Here is a 19,518-nt window from a genome sequence, read left to right on the forward strand (position 1 = left end):
TTTAATATTTAACTCTAGAGAATATTGCTCATTTATTCCCTATTCGAGAAAATTTCAGAAATTCTTTTTATTTATTGAAATTTTTTTTAATTCGCTGGAGAAGAAAATCGAAAGCTGATTATCGATATAAAAGTAAATTTACGATAAAAATTTGATCACATGATTTCTCACGCAGTTAGACAAAATTTATCAGCTGTAAAATTCCTGTAAATAATTTACTGTCATAATGGTAAGTTAAGTTATTTTCATTTATTATTTTTAGTTATAATTGATTGGTGTAGTTTTTTTAATAAATTATTTTTAAATTTTAGGACATTCAACAAATATTTATTTACCATTTGACAAAAGAGTTGTTTTTGTTATCTAAAAAAAGCGTTAAACTTTCCCTTTTTTCAATTCTGATTTTAATATTTCAGTATTAAATATAAAAGTTTCCGTAATGTTTCATTCTATTATTTCAGTTTACGTATGATTTCATTCCATTTGTTTGCCATGCATGTTAGACAAATTTGGCATCTTAAAATAACATTTTGTACATTAATTTCTGTATTTTAAGCTAATTGTATTATTATTATATTATGTGTTTCAGTCTTTTGAAGAAGAAAGCTCTGCATATAATTCAAATTATGTTGTTGGCTCGTACAACAAAGATTTTGAGTATGGGTCTGATGAGCAAGATGCTGAATTTCATGGATCTGATTCTGAAGACCAGAAACCTAGGATATTATTGATGGGCCTTCGAAGGTATGATGTTACCCAAAGAATAATTTCTTTTCTTGTGTGATTTGATAAAGTGAGAGATTGTCCAATTTTGGTTGGTCAGTTAATTTGTTATTGTAAACTTAACCCAATCAAAAATCATTTTATAAATTGTTTTGATATTTCGCCCTTGTTTGGAACGTTATTCTAATTTCTGTAATCTGATGTAAATGTCTGGTATTTTGATTAAATATCTCATATTTTAATATGAAATGTAGTGAATTCTGCACTGTTTTTATGATAATGAGTCTTGTATTCAGTTAGTTCATTGAATTTCATGGGGGGGGGACATGAAATAGCTATTACACTATACATTTATTATATATGTAATTGCCATATTTCTGGCAAAATAAGTTCTAATGCACATGGAAACTAAATAAAATTTCATTCATTGAATTGGAATTGCTTTAAAAATAATTATTTAGAAAGAACTTTTCTGTTTTGTGTAAAATATTTTAACTTATCTCATACCATTACTTTAAAAAATACTTCATTCTGGTTTTGCATTTTGCTTCCAGATTATTTTGTCTCCTTTTTGATAAAAATATTAATAGAAAAATAATAACCATTTCACTGTGAAAAGTTTGTTCTGTGTTTATATTTGGATATTAAAGGATTTACTCAGTATACTTTTGATTGTATGTTGATGAAAGATATAGCATTTTAATTAAGTACAATGCAGTATCAAGGATAAGATATAAATGATTGGACTATGTTATTGAATTGCTTTTTTTTTTTTTTTTGAGATACCAGCTTAAATTGTAAATCATTATTAAGATTTATCAATTGGTAACACTATTATACCTTGATTCAGACTGTTTTGTATTGTTTAAAAGATAATAAAAAAATGATGCTATCAAACTTGAACTTAACAGTCTCAATAATTTCTATTTTAAAATTTTTTAGTATTGCCACTTTAAAATTAGAAAATGATGTCATGCGTCCAGTCATACTCTTAACAATTTTTTTCAGTTGATATTGGTTATCTAAAAAATGACTCATTTTGAAATTTTTTCAAAAGCAGGTAGTGAATACTTTCACATTGTATTTATTATTGCATATTGTATTTCTGTAGAATCAGATTTTTTTTTTTTTTTTTTTTTAAGAAATGAGTAATTTTAACTATTCAATGACTATTTTGGAGGACTAAAAATTCTAACATATCCGGTACATGAAAATCTTTCATAGTCATGATTGTTATTGATATGATTTAGATGGTCAGAACTTGGCATGTATTAATCAAATTTAACTAATTAACGTGATTTGCCTTTTTTATTTTTTAATATATTTTTAAAATATATTTTTCTTATTAACTCTTGAAGGTATGACTTCAAAGCAATTTAATTATAAAGAATCATATACAATAGGCCTTTTAGTACTTCATGTAAATGGCAGAGAATAAACAGAACCTTCCTTTTAATGATTTCAATGATGGACAAAAATTGCATGATTTAATATTTCATAAAAGTGTGCTAGTAATTTGAATTTTGTTACAATAAAAACAAAAGGTCAACATTCGGAAAAAAGTTGTGTGATAGTCAAGTTGATACCATTAAAACAATATTTTGTATTTTAAAACTGAGTGAAAGTAATTGTTATGCATTTTATATATGGAAATTATTGCAGGAAAGCACTAAAAGGTTGTTCAGTTTTTAATTAATTAAAATTAAAAAATTGCTGTGAGATGTACGTTTTTTTCCTCGCATTCTAAATATATTTTTATCCTGTCATATTACCTCTTGATCATTGTGCTTCTATTGGCTGTAGAGTGCTCACATAAGCACATTTTGCTTTATTACTAGGGAGATATATATAGGATATCAGAGAAAGTGTATTTCCTTATAAAATATGAAAATTTTACTTAAAAAATAAAACTTTATTGTATATTATTCGATTATTAGAAAGTGTGCTGTCCTACTTTCTGAGTGATATTCGGTTTAGAAACCACAGATTAATCTATGGATAAAACTTTTATTTCTTGCTTAAATGCTATCAAATTTATTCACTGAAAATTGTCCATAATTTTGATGCTATGTACCAAAAAACTCTTGCTACTGTTAGGTCTCATATCATTGAAGCAGATTTATTCATAGTTTTTTAAGATAAACCAGAAACAAATTTGAAAATGGTATGAAAAAGATTTGATGATAAAAAATAGGAGGGAAAGTAAAAAAAATTAATGATGATAAAAAGAAAGACATGCTTTCCTTGGATCTTTGCATTTTTAAGATACATTTTACTCCTGATATTATAAATATTTTTTTAAATATTATTAAAATAAATAAATATTATTCTAATAAAATCATTAACATTTTTATTTGATTGGTTCTATAATGAGGAACAATGCATTTTTGGCATAGAATGTTTTATAATGGTTTGCAAATTTGTAATACGATAGCAAGATAATACTTTGATGAATTCAGTCTTATTAGTGTTTTTAGTATTGCGGTTTTAATGCTTAGGAGTAATGGATAAATTAATTTTAATGATTTAATTAAGATGAACTAAAGTAATTGTGACTGTCTATTTTATTCTTTAATGAATTTTTATTCTTTAAATGATAAACAAATAAAATTAATTTGTTGATGAACAGGATTATCAGAAGCAAATGTTTAATATTTTATGATAATATAATGAATATAAAATACAACACATTGTTAAGATTAATAATTATAATTTATATACTATATAAATTATAATTACTTTTATACTATATATTATATAAACATGCTTTTCCTTCTCTACCTTTTATTATATTTTACTTTTTCCTGAAGAAGAATTATATTATTTATATTTAATATTTATTTAAATTAACTTTTTTAAGTGGCATTCAGGTCAAATTGTTATATAAAACCCAATAATTGTTGGATTAGCTTCAGGTTAGGATTGTCTGTTACAAAATGCTGTTTATGAAACTAATTAAGGATATTTTTCAATTTTTTTTTATATATATATAAATGAAATCTTTGCATTTTTTTTATAAAGAGTTAGAAATCGGAACTGCATTTTAATGTTTGATTAAGAATTATATGTATTCCTTATGTATTTATTATTAAAATTAGCAAAATATTTCTTTTAAAGAAGCGGAAAATCTTCGATACAGAAAGTTGTTTTCCATAAGATGTCGCCTAATGAAACATTATTTTTGGAGAGCACTAATAAAATAGTGAAAGATGGTAAATGTGTTTTTCTTTCTATCTTTTTTTTTTTGAAATGGTTGATTTTTTTAATTATAGGCAAACATTAATAAAAAATAGAGCTAATTAGAATTTATCTGTTGTATTTTAGCTTTAACTGTTGAAATATGCAGTTAAATAATTCCTGATTTCATTAAAATGCTTGATTTTCAAAACAGAATGTGTTAACCTTTTTTTTTTTTTTTTTTTTTTTTTTGAAAAAAATATTTAATATTTTAACTAAAATATGTTATTTAGCTTAACATCTGATTATTTAATTTTCAGGAAAAGCATTATTTTATCTATTTTATATTTGTTGAATATAGCTTTTAAATATTTATTAATGTGTCTTAATTGGTATAATTTATATATATTTTTTTAAACAGTAAGGGAAATCCTAATGTACATAATTAAAGCCTAACTTTATTTTTTCCTGTAATCTGTTGTATTTTGTGTATTTCATTGACAGTCATTACAGTTCTTAGAAGTGAGAGTATTTAAAAATAATTTTAATATTATCAAAACAGGCATCTTGCATTATAATTTAGAATTTACATGAATTTTAGAATATTTAAAATTTTACTTTTGTCATTTCTTTGCCTATTTTATTTTAGATGAATTTATTTTTTCTAGATATATCAAACAGTTCCTTTGTTCAATTTCAAATTTGGGATTTCCCTGGTCAGATAGATTTCTTTGATCAAACTTTTGATTCTGAAATGATATTTGGTGGTACTGGTGCTCTTGTTTTTGTTATAGATGCTCAGGTGTGTATATCTTTATGCGTTTTCTATGTATTCAGGTAAAAATTCTTTGAAATCTCCTTATATTCACCTTATTGGTAAATACAAATTTTCATTTATATTTCAGTTTCTATTAATCCTTACCTCAGAATAATAAATATTAGCCTGTGTTTTCTTCAATTTTTAGTATTGATGTATTGGATTCAATGCCAGCTATTAATTTGATGGGGAAAAAGTCACATTAACACTTGAAATGTCTTAAGTTTTCTTGCTTAAAAGACATTTCATTAAACTTGAAATGTCTTTTTGTTTTGTGCGTCAAAATATAAATAACTATTTAATACAAAATATATCTTCAGAATTAGTATATAAAAGGTTATGCATACATGTATTCTATAACTTTTGAATCAAACCAAATTTGGGATGAGTAATTTGAAACAGAAATTGTTTTTGGTAATAAAGCTCACATAATTTTTAATATTCCTATACTTAATATATTGTTTAAGTAATTCTATATATCCAATGAATAAAGTTGATTATTGTTTATACAAATCCATATTTTCAATTTTAGATATTCAAATTTGATATGAAAATTCATTGGATCCTAATATCACTATGACATTTTCATATTTTCTTCTATAGATTTTTTTTCCTCTTTATATGTAGGATTAATGAAAGTACTATATAGCTTTCTATACTAATAAGTAGTTGCTATTATGGCATTTTTCCAATCTACTTATCTAATTTTACCACCTGTAATTTCTTTGTGAACTTAATATCTGAGATACTGTTAATTGCTTGTATAATAGATACCCATTTGGTCTAATGTGATTAAGGACAAGTGGAATTGCAAAATAAATAAATAAATGCTGGGTAAGCAGATGAATGTTTGCATCCTACTCATCCATAATATTGAAAAAGTGCTTTTAAATTAAAAACTGCTTTTATGCATATTTTCTTGCCTGAGGATGCATGCTATTACTGTAGAAATGTTTATATACATTGTTGTATATTAAAAAAAATTATTAAAGAAAAAGGAATCAGCATAAAAATACGAAACTTTATATTGAATTTTATTGTTAAAAATATGGTTTTTATGTGTTATGAATTTATGAATTTTAAAATAAATTATGCGTTTAAAATAAATTATATGTTATTAATTTTAAAATAAAAATGTTTATATGAAATTAATTTCAAAATTATATAATTTTTTTTACTTTTCATTGATAATTGGTAACATTGGTGTGTATATGCTTAATATAAATAAGATAAAATTATTACTATTATTTATTTATTTTAGTTTTTGAAAAATTCTTGATAAATAACTGCTCTCTTGTAACTTTCATCAAATAAAATTATTCTTTATTTTATTAAAGAGAATTATTTTTCCGTGGGCCATTATCAGGAATTTATTGTAAATTATCTTACTACTTACAATTGTATATTATAATTAATTAATGAAAAAAGATAAAAATAGGTACCACTATTGATAATTAGTACAATTAATATAAATCATATATATATATATATATATATATATATATATATATATATATATATATATATTCAGAAAGCATAAAACGTTTTTTTATGTTTCCAACAAAAATTCCATCTTAAAAAGTATATTCAGTCCCCCCCTTCCCCCATCTGTAGTCTAATGATAAAGAGAGTTGATTTGCAAATATTTATTGCAGCAAGCATAAAATTTTCAATGTATATTTATCTGTTTGCATCTATTTAAAGTCACGTGTTACTTTATCATTTTGCAACATAAAGTACAGATGCCATGAAACCTTTCAAAAGGTTTATAGGGATTTAATATTGCTTGTAATGAAAATTTTGAGCAGAACATCAACAAAATTAGACTCTAAGGATCTGAATCATAAAATAAGAATACAAAAAATGGTGAAAATTCTGTAACCAAATATCTTGAGTAGTTTCAAAATATTTCTGACAAAATTCATATTTTTTACCCTTTGCTGTTTAGAGAGCAATTGTTATACAAAAACATTTATGTCATATTACATTGTAGTATCCAAAATAAAAAATTACTAGGAAAATTTTTTATTCTTTTTTATGTTTCCATTTTTTAATCATTTTTTTATAATGAAATATTTAAAATGTACTGTAATGCAAATTTATTTCACAATAAATTTAACCAAAGGTTACAAAATTATAATACTTAGGTTCTAAATGGTTTTCATTGTAAATATAAATAGTTTTTTTTTTTTTTCTTCTTCTTTTTCAGGATGAATATATTGAAGCTCTGGATAAGCTGAAAATGACTGTAGCAAGAGCACAGAAGGTAAATCCAGAGATTAAGTTTGAGGTGTTTATACACAAAGTTGATGGTCTAACAGATGATCATAAAATTGAAACTCAAAGAGATATTCATCAGCGAGCAAATGATGATCTCATTGATGCTGGTTTAGAAAATGTCAATTTGAGGTAAACTTCTCACCAAGTTTTAATTATTTTGTTGTAAATTTTTTAAGTGATAATGTTATTTGAAATTTTATATCTTAAAAATTTCAAAGGCTTTCATAGCTACAAATAACACTTTATGCAATCCATTAAAATTATGTACTATTTTGAAGAATTCTGAATGAATTATTTGACTTGAAGATTATGCTTCTTTAACACTTCCTCCAATTTGAACTATGAATTTTTTATTCAGTGATGAAAATTACTATAATGGGACCCCCATTTCTCTTCTTCCTTTAAATCTATATATAATTTTTTTAAAAAAAAAAAAAGATTTAAAGTTATAAAAACAGTTCATTTTAAATGTCATTTCTATGAAATATTGACAAAAGAATTTCAGTTTGTGGTAATTTTTTTAAATATATTCTTTTATACTTATAAAATTTATATTATTATTATAATTAATTATAATTTAATATATTAATATTAAATATTATAAATTATTATTGCATTTACTGCTTTTTTTATATATCAATGTGTTTTTCTGATCTTGTGCATTTTGGATATTTGTGGGTACTTGAGATCTATTATATAATATTCTCATATCATTTTTGATAAAATTTCAAGGCTATGCTTTAATTAACATTCACTGCTTCCTTCTGGCCTGTAGGTCTTGATACCTTTTATGCATATGAAGTTCAGACCAATTATAGTGTGATTTAAAAATTAAGATCTTAATAGAGAAAGGAGAATTATACTGCTACCACTTTACTGTGTGCATGCAAATTAAGTTTTTTTTTTTTTTACTAAGAAAATGGTATTTTTATTTTTAAAGTATTTAAGTGTTCCAGTTCACAGAAAAGTTTAGTAATTCTTATTAATTACTTTTTTATTACTTAGCTAATTAATCATATTCTGATTATTTCCTCAGTAGTAATTAAATTCAAATGTATTTCCTTCACTCCCCTTCCTCCCTCCCCAGTGTGTATAATAAATATAACTTCAACTCTTTTATAATGTACCATATTATAATATTTGAAAATACTATAATGTAATTACAAATTTTATTTATGATATGAATTGAACTATGCTTTGAAAATATTTTTGAAGCAAAGAGGATTGTTTACTATTTTTCATCATTTGCATGTACATTAATTTTTGTATTTGTTTGGCATCCTGTCTTTTATGTGTGTTTATTTATTTTTTCTCTTAATTTTATTTCAGCTTTTATCTCACTAGTATTTATGATCATTCAATATTTGAAGCGTTCAGCAAAGTTGTCCAGAAACTAATTCCACAATTGCCAGCTTTAGAGAATTTGTTAAATATCTTTATTACAGTAAGTATTTTTTTCCCTTTCTTATTGATAAGTCAAGTTTAAAAAGCAAATTTCACATTATTACTTTTCTTTATAACTAATACAGCTTAAGCAGATACAGGCATTATAAATTTATTGCTATGAAGTTAACTGCTTTTTTAAGAAGTATACAAAGAACTATTGTAACTGACAAAGATTTCGGATAGAGCTTTTCTTGAATTGCATCTCATGCGAGTTCCCTCGCTTTACATCTCATGTGAGTTCAAAGAACACGTCTTTATGGTTTTGAATGAAATCCCTTGTTGTATTTTGTCCCTCTCCTCCAATCTCATGTTCTGGATTCTGGAATGTAATTTTTCTTGATGAGGGTGAAAATGAGAATTCCACTGTATCAGCTTTATAAAGAAGTGAAATCATCATTATAGGCAAGTGCATTCTAAAAGTGAATATTGTAGTCAATAGATTCCAAATGTATTGAATAAGTAAGAATACTGCCAGTATTCTGATACTGTTGTTAATAGCATCTTGGCTTGTTTTATGCATGATATAGATTCTTAAAGGGTTTTCCATTTTGAACATTTAAGAATATGAAGAAGCATTTGAAAGTGTGAATTACTTGTGGAGAATTTGGAAATTCAGTTGAAAAATAAATGATCAGTAATTGTAAATATTATTTTTTAGTCTTTGAATAAAGGTAAGAATTATGGGTATTTTAAGTTAATTTAGTCTTTGGATACTAATAAAATATTTACACCTTGCTAACCTTTTAAAATCTAAATATATGAAACACTATTATTTGTATGTAGTTGCTTTTATTATGTATAAACAAATGTAAAGAAATCACTGTAAAAAATTTTCATACTGCTTTGTTGACCATTTTTACTGCTGCACTTAATTCAGTGAAACTTATGTTACTAAATTGATTTTCATGGTCTTGTGATTTGCTATTTAAGTGTTTTGCATTGGATGCTAAATTGCACTGTTTTGTCAAATGTTAATGAGTTATGTGTCCCATCATGCATTAATTTTAGTTAGGATATGTACAATCAAAACATTGTTATAGTTCATTAAATACAATTCTTTTTGGCTTGGTAAATTTTAATTTTCTCCATACTTAATGGTTTGCTACCTCTTTGTTTTCTTAGGCTCATAAATTCTATACCTAAGAATAAAATAGATAACTTGATTTGACAAACTTGTGAAATTTTATGTTGAATATTTTTAGACAGCGAAATGGCTAATCCCTTATTTATTATTTTGTAATGATTCTGAATTTTTGTAATAAATATTTATTTTAGAATTTAGCATTTTAAACTTTTTATTGAGATTTGAATTGTACATTTCAATCACTTATTTTGCTTTGTGAAAAACTTATTTCATCAGCATTATTATTTTGTCTCTGAAGCGATTTTAGAGCATAAATTTGAAAATTTTTATCATAAACTCAATAGAAAAAACGTAATTTATAGTCATTTATTTATTGTGTACTTTTTCTCTTCAGAATTCTGCCATAGAAAAAGCCTTCTTGTTTGATGTCATAAGTAAAATTTACATTGCCACTGATAGTACACCTGTAGATATGCAGTCCTATGAGCTTTGCTGTGATATGATTGATGTTGTTATAGATATTTCTTGCATCTATGGGTAAGTTATTTTTTCAGTTCTTTTCATTTTTTCAGTTCCCTATTTTACTCTAACTATAATATAATAATTAAATTTGCTTATTTTCTTCTTTGTCTTAAAAAGTGCTCTTTTAAATTTTATTAAATGCTATATTTATTTAAATTCTCTATTCATAAAATTTCGAGGAATATTCCAGTTATAGTTTTCGTTTAAATAAGATCTGGAAGCTTGACTACTGTTTACTAAATATAAACTAATGTTTTTTTTAATGTTGCATCTATAATTTGTAAGAAAAAGTATAGAATTATACAAAGATTTTCCTTATTTTTTTTAAAAACCAATAGTTCTATTTAGATTTGTTCTAAAATGCTGATTTTAATGGTTTTTAGTGTTTAATTTCAAAATATATTAATTGCTTTTGCTAAATAATTTCAAAGCATGGACAGAAAGTATTATAAAACTTAAATAATTTAGTATGTTAAAGTCTAGTATTTTTAATACATTTAAAAAAAATTTTGCTGTAAAAATTTAATTGAAAAAATATTTGCTTTTGTCTGCTGATATGAAAATAAATTTTCTGAAGAATATTTGTCATAAATTAAAATAAAACAATAAAAACAATTGGTTGCTTAAAAGCTTTAATTCTTAAAGCATTCCGTCCTCCCATGGTTTTTGTAGTCTGCTAAATTTGTTACAAGCAAAATTATTTTAAAGTAAATATAATATTTATTTGAAACAATAGCAAAATTTTCATCCTATCTCTTCAAACAAACAGTCATAAAATAAATTACTTTATTTATTATTTATTGTATCAATATGTCGCTAACTTTTATATTGGTTAGAAATATAATAGATTGAAAATACACTGGAAATTATAAATGAAATGCTCATTTCAAATATCTTAAGATGATATGTTCTGAATTTTTCTCAACTGTACATAATTTCTGAATAAATTTAAGCTGTGGTTTCAATGTAGTATATTTTATTACAAGATCTTGTACCAGAAAATTCAGTTCGGTCCTGGAGTATAATTTCTGTGCAAAGCACTTAATATTTACAGAGAAAGTCAGCTATCTATGCACTTTTTAAAAAAATATTTTTTATTTCTACTAAACATAATTTTTTTAAAGTATTAAAGTAACAAGGTAATAATATGACTTTCTGAAGAATAGCTATTAATATTGGCATGGAAAAGTTCGTAAATATTTAAAATAATGTTTAATCATACAAATTCACATTACATGAATTAGATTTTATAAAAAATAAAAACTCAGGTAGTAATAATTATATTTAATCATAATGTTTCAGTAATAAATTGTCACTTGCTGCCTTTTCCAATAGATATATATATAATATATTTAAAATAATTAGCTGAAACCAGACATTCTGGTCCCTTCTCCCTGCCAGCCACTGCTATTATACCTGTTTTTTGAATTTTTATTTTGCATTGAAGTTTGACATTCAGATATGCTATTAATAATTCCCTACTTTTAATCATTATTTTTTTTTTTTTTTTTTGAAGAAAATCTCAACAAATATTTCACTGCACATTTTGTCTTGACAGATTTTCTGAGTCACAATCACTAAATAAAATATCTAATGTATTGATTTCATTTCATTTTATATGAAATTTATTTTACATCTCAGTTTTATTTTATATGAAAGTTTTATGATTCCTAAAGGTCGTCTGTTCCCTTTAGCTTAATTTCAAAAGGTATTGCAAAATAACATTTACATAGTCCCCAATCTCAATAACTTAGCAGATTTTGCCTTTATTACTAGCCTTGCAATTTTGTCTCTTTGAAAGCATAGTTAAGCAATCAGAATACTCTGTCATTATTATGAAATCATAACTCATAACAGATTTTTTAATGCATTTTTTCAGTATTATTACTCAACTATATTAATATCATTAAATTGGTTTCTGAAGACATTTATTAATAATTGAATCATGGCAATATTATAACAGCACTGCTATAATAATATAAGTAAAAGTTACATATTAATGATGGAACATTCTTGATTGGTTAGCTATACTTGAATGTAACAAAATTAAGCTGATGACAAAAATGATGAAATAAGTGTAGCTGTTGAGATTGAGGGCTCTGTCAAAATTTTATTTTGCACTATTTCTCTGAATATACAGTTAGAGGTTAAATAACTATTGATGATGTATCTAGATGCCTTGAGCATTGATATGAAGGGTATTTATTACACAAAATAATAATAATAATCTTGTCTTTAATTTCAACAAAATCTGCTTTATATCTTAATATATATAAATTACGTGTCACGTTGTTTGTCCGCGATTTACTCCTAAACTACTTAACCGATTTTAATCAAATTTGCACACCGTGTGCAGTTTGATCTAACTTAAAAGATAGGATAGCCCTTTTTTGAATTTTTAATTAGAATTTTAATTATTAATTAAAAACCAACTTTCCCGCCAAAAAAAAATCTTTCCTTTTTCCCCACCGCCAACTTTCCCGCCAAAAAAATCTTCCATTTTCCACACCGCCAAATGAGTAAGGCTTCAGTTTTTTTTTTTTTTTTTTTCTCCCAATAGTAATGAGGCTAGGGTTAACATTTTTCGGCCGATTATTTCAAATGATTCTGTTTATTTTTTTAATGTTTTATGCATTTAAAATTAATCATTGTTAATTAATCGATCTTTCAGATTCATTCCGAAGTACTTTTGAATTAAAATAACAGAGAATAAAGGAAATTAAAAATGTCTAATCTGCATTGCGTTACCATAATTGGAGTTGAAAATTCACGCATGTGAATTGTGTTCTGATTGTTGACAACGGATACGGACTCGGTTTTGAAGGTTTAATATGTTTTCAACAGATTATTTCAAACGATTCTGTTTATTTTTTTAGTGTTTGATGCATTTAAAACTAAACATTGTTAATTAATCGTTCTGGTCTTAATGAATCTGAGAATATTTTGTTGACAAATTCTTGAAATATTACATAAATTAGGAAAGATATTCTTTGGTGCCCATAAAGTTTAAACGCTCAGTGACTGTTTTCAGTAATCATATTACAAAAAAATACTTTGTTTCAGTAAAAAATATTATTATATTATTATTGCAGATTAATCCTTTCCACTTTAATTTATAGTATAAATTCTACGGGAACTTACAAAATTAGACAGATACATATTACGTTATGACTGAAGGCGTTTATAATATTATGAGAGAATTATATGACTATCAAAATTTGAGGTTTTAAAATATTTTGATGAAGAAGCTATTAAAGTAGGAATTGCATAAAATATTTAATTATTAAAATTTTAACGAACATTAAGATTGGCGAACCGGCTGGTCGCCAAAGGCAGCTAGTATATATATATTTTAATTTCTTTTTATACAATTTCCAATATTCGCTTAAGAGTTTATTTTTAAAAATCTCTTAATGAACTTGGTGGAATTAGGCATCTGATTTTGGATATCTGTTTGTTCAAAATTCTTGTGTTTTTTTAAAAAATATCTGATTTTTTTTCTTCTTTTGTTTTTTTTCAATATTTTTTAAAAAATAAATATCTAATCCGGTTTAGTTTTTTTTTTTTTTTTTTTTTGAATTTATAGAAACAATTTCAAGTAGTTTGAATAAAATGTTTCATTTTTATCATTTTGTAGTAGATGTGATTTCAGAAATGCTAATTGTGTTCAGTTCAGAAATCAGTTCAAACACAAGTTCAAGATTCAAACACAAAAATATTGCAATTCTACCAGCTTATATTAAGTTTGTAATTTGACTCAACAATAACTCAACATTTTAAGCAAAAAAAAGTACTAATTTTATAAAATTGTATTTAGTAATTGCACTAGTTTAATTAGCTAGCTGTAATTAAAAAAAAAAAAGATTATTTTTATTCATTTTAGTGTTTTTACATTAAATAAATTTAGGAAATCATTCTTGGATATATTTTTTTCTTAAATGCTTAATGCCTAACAATAATTATAAGCTAATTGAAATAAGCAAAATTTTTAGAACTTGTTTTGTTTAGGAATTATTTAAGAATTTGCTTTGAAATTGTGTAATTTAGGAAATTTGATTTACTCATTCTGCATCTCTTATTATTCATAATAAAATAATATGCCATTCTGTTAATTCATAACAATTCCGAAGCTATTGAAATTAAAGTAAGCAAAAAATTATATTGCAATTTTGCAAAAGCAGATTAAAAAAAGAAAATAGTCCAAGCTTGATGGTCAGAAATTAATGCAAAAGAAAATAGTGAAACTATCAAAGTTGCAAAAAATAAATAAATAAATAAATAAAATAAACAATGTTTTCAAAAAATATCTTTTCTTTATTTCAAAGCAAAAGCTTTCGTGGCTTACTAGAATAATGGAAAATTGGAAGAGGGCATGGTCTTTGATAATGGACTAGTCAAAGTGACTCCGTATGTTTCAAAACATTTGTATGAACCTTTTGAAATTTTCAAATACTGTTCCAGAGATAATTTTAAACAAAATTCAAAAAGTGGCATTTTTATCAATTGAAATTTTTTTTTAAAATTGAAATCAGGTCATATTATTATGGCTGGGGACCTCTATCATAAGTTTTCTCCTTATAAAATGTTCAAAAAAAAATTTTTTTAATGCAATGATTATTAAAAAAAAAAAAATTTCAAAAATGAAAGGGAGAGGAGGACAGAGTTGATATGTCTAGAGACCACTTGATATATAAAATTAAAATTTTAAAAATCAGTTCAATGAGCTCTATGAAGATTTTCTTTATTGACAGTAAGTAGTGAGGCAAAGTCTTTTTTAAAGGGGATGACAAGTGATTAATGGTGACATATCTATAGTTACTAGTTTTCATATAATTGTGAATTTTTTTAATTGTAATGAAGTTTATAAAAATTTTCTTTGTTTCTATTTTTTTCTTCTTTTAAATTTACTTTTGTGAACAAGCTGCAAAAATACTGCAATTCTTTTTAAAATTAGTCCTTTAGATGTCTCATTTTTATTTTCATCTTTCAAGTTCCTTTTATTATCTTGAAAAAGTTTTTGAGTCGTAAAGAGTTGTTCCTTTCTTTGATTAATTTTTCTGACTTTCACAATACTTTAACTATATGTTTTTGGGGATATTTTATGTTTGTAGAAATGTGATTTTCTTTTTTAAATTCTTGTGGATTGCCAAAGATAAACTTTTTTTAACTTATTTAACTCTAGATTAACCAATAGGAATCAATTGTATTGTTACTGTCATTTTTTTATAAATGAAATAAAATTAATAATTCAATAAAATTTTGAGTAATCATCTGTGCAAATAATTAATATAGGCCAAAACTTGTGTAATTTTATATTATTTATAAAAATGATACAAGATCATTTTGCTCATAAATGTAAACACCTTTGGCTGATAAACGCAACCAAATTGGTATAGAGCTACATTTAGTATCAATACAAAGTAACCAAAAACTTCTTTGTCAAGTTCTTAATTAGATTTTTCACTTTTGTTTGGATTAATTTCAGATGTCAAAATTAATGTAAGTATAAATTATTATTATTATTATTTAAAATATAAATACTTTTGTGTAGAAGATTTTTTGTAAAATATGGAATTTTTGTCTTTTAATTTTTTCTAATTCTATTTTGCTTATAGACTTAAAGAAGACGAAGGAAGTGCTTTTAATTCTAAATCGTCAAATATCATCAAGTTAAATAATAGTACTGTTTTATATCTCAGAGAAGTCAACAGGTTTTTAGCTTTAGTTTGTATCCTGAGGGAAGATAATTTTAATAGACAAGGTAAGGCACCAGTTTATTAAAATGTCTAAAATATCTGGATTTAGTATGCTTTTGTTCATTGTCGGTAGTCAAAGTAAACTGTACACTTGAAATTAATTTTTTAAAATTCATTTTTTATGAAAAGAAATGTTGTAAGACTTTTTGTTATAGATAATTTAAAATAGTTGTTTTGTATTTGTTAAGAATATCTTTAGTATTTAATATGATACAGAAAATTCTTAACTGTTTTTTGCATTAAAGAGTTTGTTATTAAAAGTCATGTAGTTCAAAAATATATATATATATATTCAACTTGCTGAGTGACTCCAACTGTAATTAATTAAAAAATAATTTTCATTCATGTATAAGAAAGTTAAAAAGTAATTTTTATTAAGTATAAATAAGAATAAGAAACTAATGAAAAATTATTTTATGATAGTTTAAATTTTAATTTATAAGATAGTGTTAATGTTCTATTTAGTACTCAGCCCTACTTTTCTGTACTGAATATATTTAAAAAAATAGAAAATTGATGTCAATTTTCAGTCTTATGCATATTAAGCTTAAAGAGGCAATTATTATTTTTGCAGCTTATAAAATTAAATTTTAATTTTAATAAAATATAAGATTTAATAAAAAAATAATTAGACTATTGCTGCAGTAACATAATAAATTGTTATTTTTCCAGGTAGTGTAAACTTTTATGTGGATTTTTTGAAAGTTGCTTTCCCATAAATGCACTAATTTTTTTTTCTTCTTTTTGCAGCACTTATTGACTACAATTTCCACTGCTTTAGGCAAGCAATCCAAGATGTCTTTGATGTTCGTTTCAAGTCGCCAAAAAGTTCTCATTCAATATCACGTACTCATTCTATGGTAGATAATGGCTTGACCAATGGTTATGGAGATCAGTCATAAAAAAAACAAAAACAAGAGCTCTGCTGAAGTTCCATGTTAATTTATTAATGGACAAAATAAAAAGATATATATATATTTTCTTCAGTATAAATTTTTAAATTGAAAACTTATTTTGATGTTAAAAATTGTGTCTAGTCCCTCTAAAATTGTACTTGATCAAGTATTCTATTTTTTATATGAATTATTAAGATTGTATTGTAAAATTGTATACTTTCCTTGCTTTTATTTTAAAACAATGATTGATTGTGAAGAAATACTGATCGAGTTGGTATTTTTGTTTTTCTTTGTTTCATCTCATTAACTGCCAAGGCACACATGCCTCATTCAATTGCATTCTGAAAGCTGTGAACAATATAGTTATTAGAATTGTGTTTCAGTGTACTTTCATTGTAATTTTTAAGGTCCAAGCATGTTAATTTCAGAATTTCCATGACAGTTTAAATCTATTCTTCATTGTGCATGTACAGTTAGATGTTTGCTTTCCTTTTATTCTGCCGTCATACATTTTTGGCTACATTTAAAATTACTCCCAGCTGCATGCATTAATTATCACTGATGGCCAAATGCTCATGTACAAAGCGATTATGAACTGACCACATGTATAGTTTGTTCTGGTTCCTTTTATTCTCAAAAATCAGAGCAAATATTTTAACTTATGACTTGTAAATAACTGTCCTGTCATGCAATTTAATGAGTGTTGTGTACAAATAAATTTATATTATTATTCATTGTTTGTGTTTGTTTGCATACAATCCCAATTTGACATTAAATGGATGTATTGTGTAGTAATGAATATTTCAATAGTTGATTTTTGTAAAATATTCATGAAAAATTCTAACACTGCATTTTATAAAATTTATAATTATGTATTGGCTACAATTGGTTCTGTTTTGCTGACTAAATCAGGCACTTATATTCAGTTTGCAATAGTGGGCTGAAATTCTACTCAATGAAAGATAGCATAATCGTATTCAATATAGTGTTAATAAGTTGAAATTGCTATATAAACCCTATCTATACATCTTTCATAATGTTTAGCTGATTAAGTAAATAATCATTTATAAAGGGATCACTTTTTTGTGTTGGCTGGTAATATAATTAATATGTTGAAAACAAATGGGTGAAATGATATTTCTTTTAATGATTTAATGAGGAAAAATTTCTGCAAAGTTTACTGTGTTCTGAAAGAGTGCTATTATGTCTTTAACTAATTGTACTAAAAAAAAATAGTTACTCATAATTATTTAAAGTCTTGTTTCATGCTTAAAGTTCCCATAAATTATGATAGTGTAATTGACTTTATTTTTTTGTTTGCTTAAAATATATCATCAGATCCTAGCAATTCTGTATTTATTATGATTTTTGAAATCAAGAAATTTTAAAATGCTGCATGATCTAGAGTACTCTTTTAAAATGTTATATATGGCAGGAGTTCATAGATTCATTAATAAGCAAAATCATTGACAGATGAATAATTTTTTAAATTGTGTTTTATAAAAAGAAATGTTCAGCATTTAAATAATAAGCATAGTGGCATTTTAATAATATTTTATGGATAAATTCATATTTAGTATTATATTTTAATGTTGGAAACAAACTTTTTCCTCCAAGAGCAGTACTGAAATAACGAGAATTGCAAGACAGTTTGTTATAACATTAGAGTAGTAATTTATTCATTAATGAGATATAAAAGATTGTTTATTTATAATGTGTATGAAAAATTCCTTATCTAAAGAGTTTAAGAAGCGAATTTTGAATGTGCAAACATCAGGCTTATCTATTTAATTTTCCGAGAGATTGAACAAGCTTTTTTCCATTTCTCATTTCTAAGATGATAAGTTATATATTTACAGTTTTTTTAGATAGTTAAATGAGATTTTCACTGTTAATAGAGGCCATAAAACTATATGGATTAGACATTAAAATTTACATCAAATGTTTTCATTGTTAACATTCAAATGCACCATTGCTTTTGTGCTTATCGATTCTAAATACTTAAAGAGCATCAGAGCTAATTGCATCTGTTGTGCAATCTTACAGTTAAGAAGTCATAATTCGAAGTGAATTTCAAGATACCAGTGCAAACTCTCATTAATTCTAAATGTTGATTCCACACAAACTGTACTATTGGATGCATACTTCATAAACATATTCATATTTTAGTTGGAAAAAAAAATCATTAAAATAATGATAATTTTGACCAGTGCTTGGCAAAATGAAATGGAAAATGCAAGAGACAAATATAAATGTGGCATTCAATTCAATTAAATTCATCCATTAAATTCTATTATAATAGTAGGGTTCCCCCCCCCCTTCTCACTGGTAGTTTTCTAATCAATTCCATGCTTACTTTGTCATGTACAAATCTTTGATTTTTTAAAGTTAGAATTTTTATTGGCAGTTGTTAAACTTTCAACTTTTGGCCATTTTTACCATTATTTCTCTTTACACTAAAAGTTTTCAACAGTTAGCAAACATTTTTTTTTTTTTTTTTCATATCTTATCAAAAACTAATATAACTGTGTTCCCCTATGTAGGATGTTATTAAAGTTGTTTTAAATTAAGTAAATTAAATACATTTATAAAATATAGTAATATTTAAGAATACTTTCTGTAAATATAATACCAAATGCAAATTAAAAATTTGTATATATGCATCCTATTGCTTGCCAAGTATGCTTCTAGAGCGCTAAAAAATGTGCAGGCCCTGGGAGTGTGCAGAGCGCCTTACGTAGTACATACTTTATGGAAGGCCCAACGTCCTGCCACTGGTATTGGTTAAAAGTTGGAGTGGGATTCTTGTTTTTGTGT

The 19,518-nt window shown here is 24.8% G+C and overlaps 1 protein-coding gene across 1 annotated transcript; it reads left to right on the plus strand.

Annotated features, from left to right (window-relative positions):
- Positions 1–103: 103 nt before the first annotated feature.
- On the plus strand, positions 104–17,435 carry LOC129965791 (ras-related GTP-binding protein C-like). Its single transcript, XM_056079975.1, has 9 exons — positions 104–229; positions 590–744; positions 3,841–3,935; positions 4,569–4,702; positions 6,927–7,126; positions 8,327–8,441; positions 9,922–10,064; positions 15,665–15,810; positions 16,556–17,435. The coding sequence occupies exons 1-9, from the start codon at positions 227–229 to the stop codon at positions 16,705–16,707; spliced, it is 1,143 nt and encodes a 380-aa protein (XP_055935950.1). The 5' UTR covers positions 104–226; the 3' UTR covers positions 16,708–17,435.
- Positions 17,436–19,518: the final 2,083 nt, after the last annotated feature.

Source organism: Argiope bruennichi, chromosome 4 (genome assembly GCF_947563725.1).
Source record: "Argiope bruennichi chromosome 4, qqArgBrue1.1, whole genome shotgun sequence".
NCBI lineage: Eukaryota > Metazoa > Arthropoda > Arachnida > Araneae > Araneidae > Argiope > Argiope bruennichi.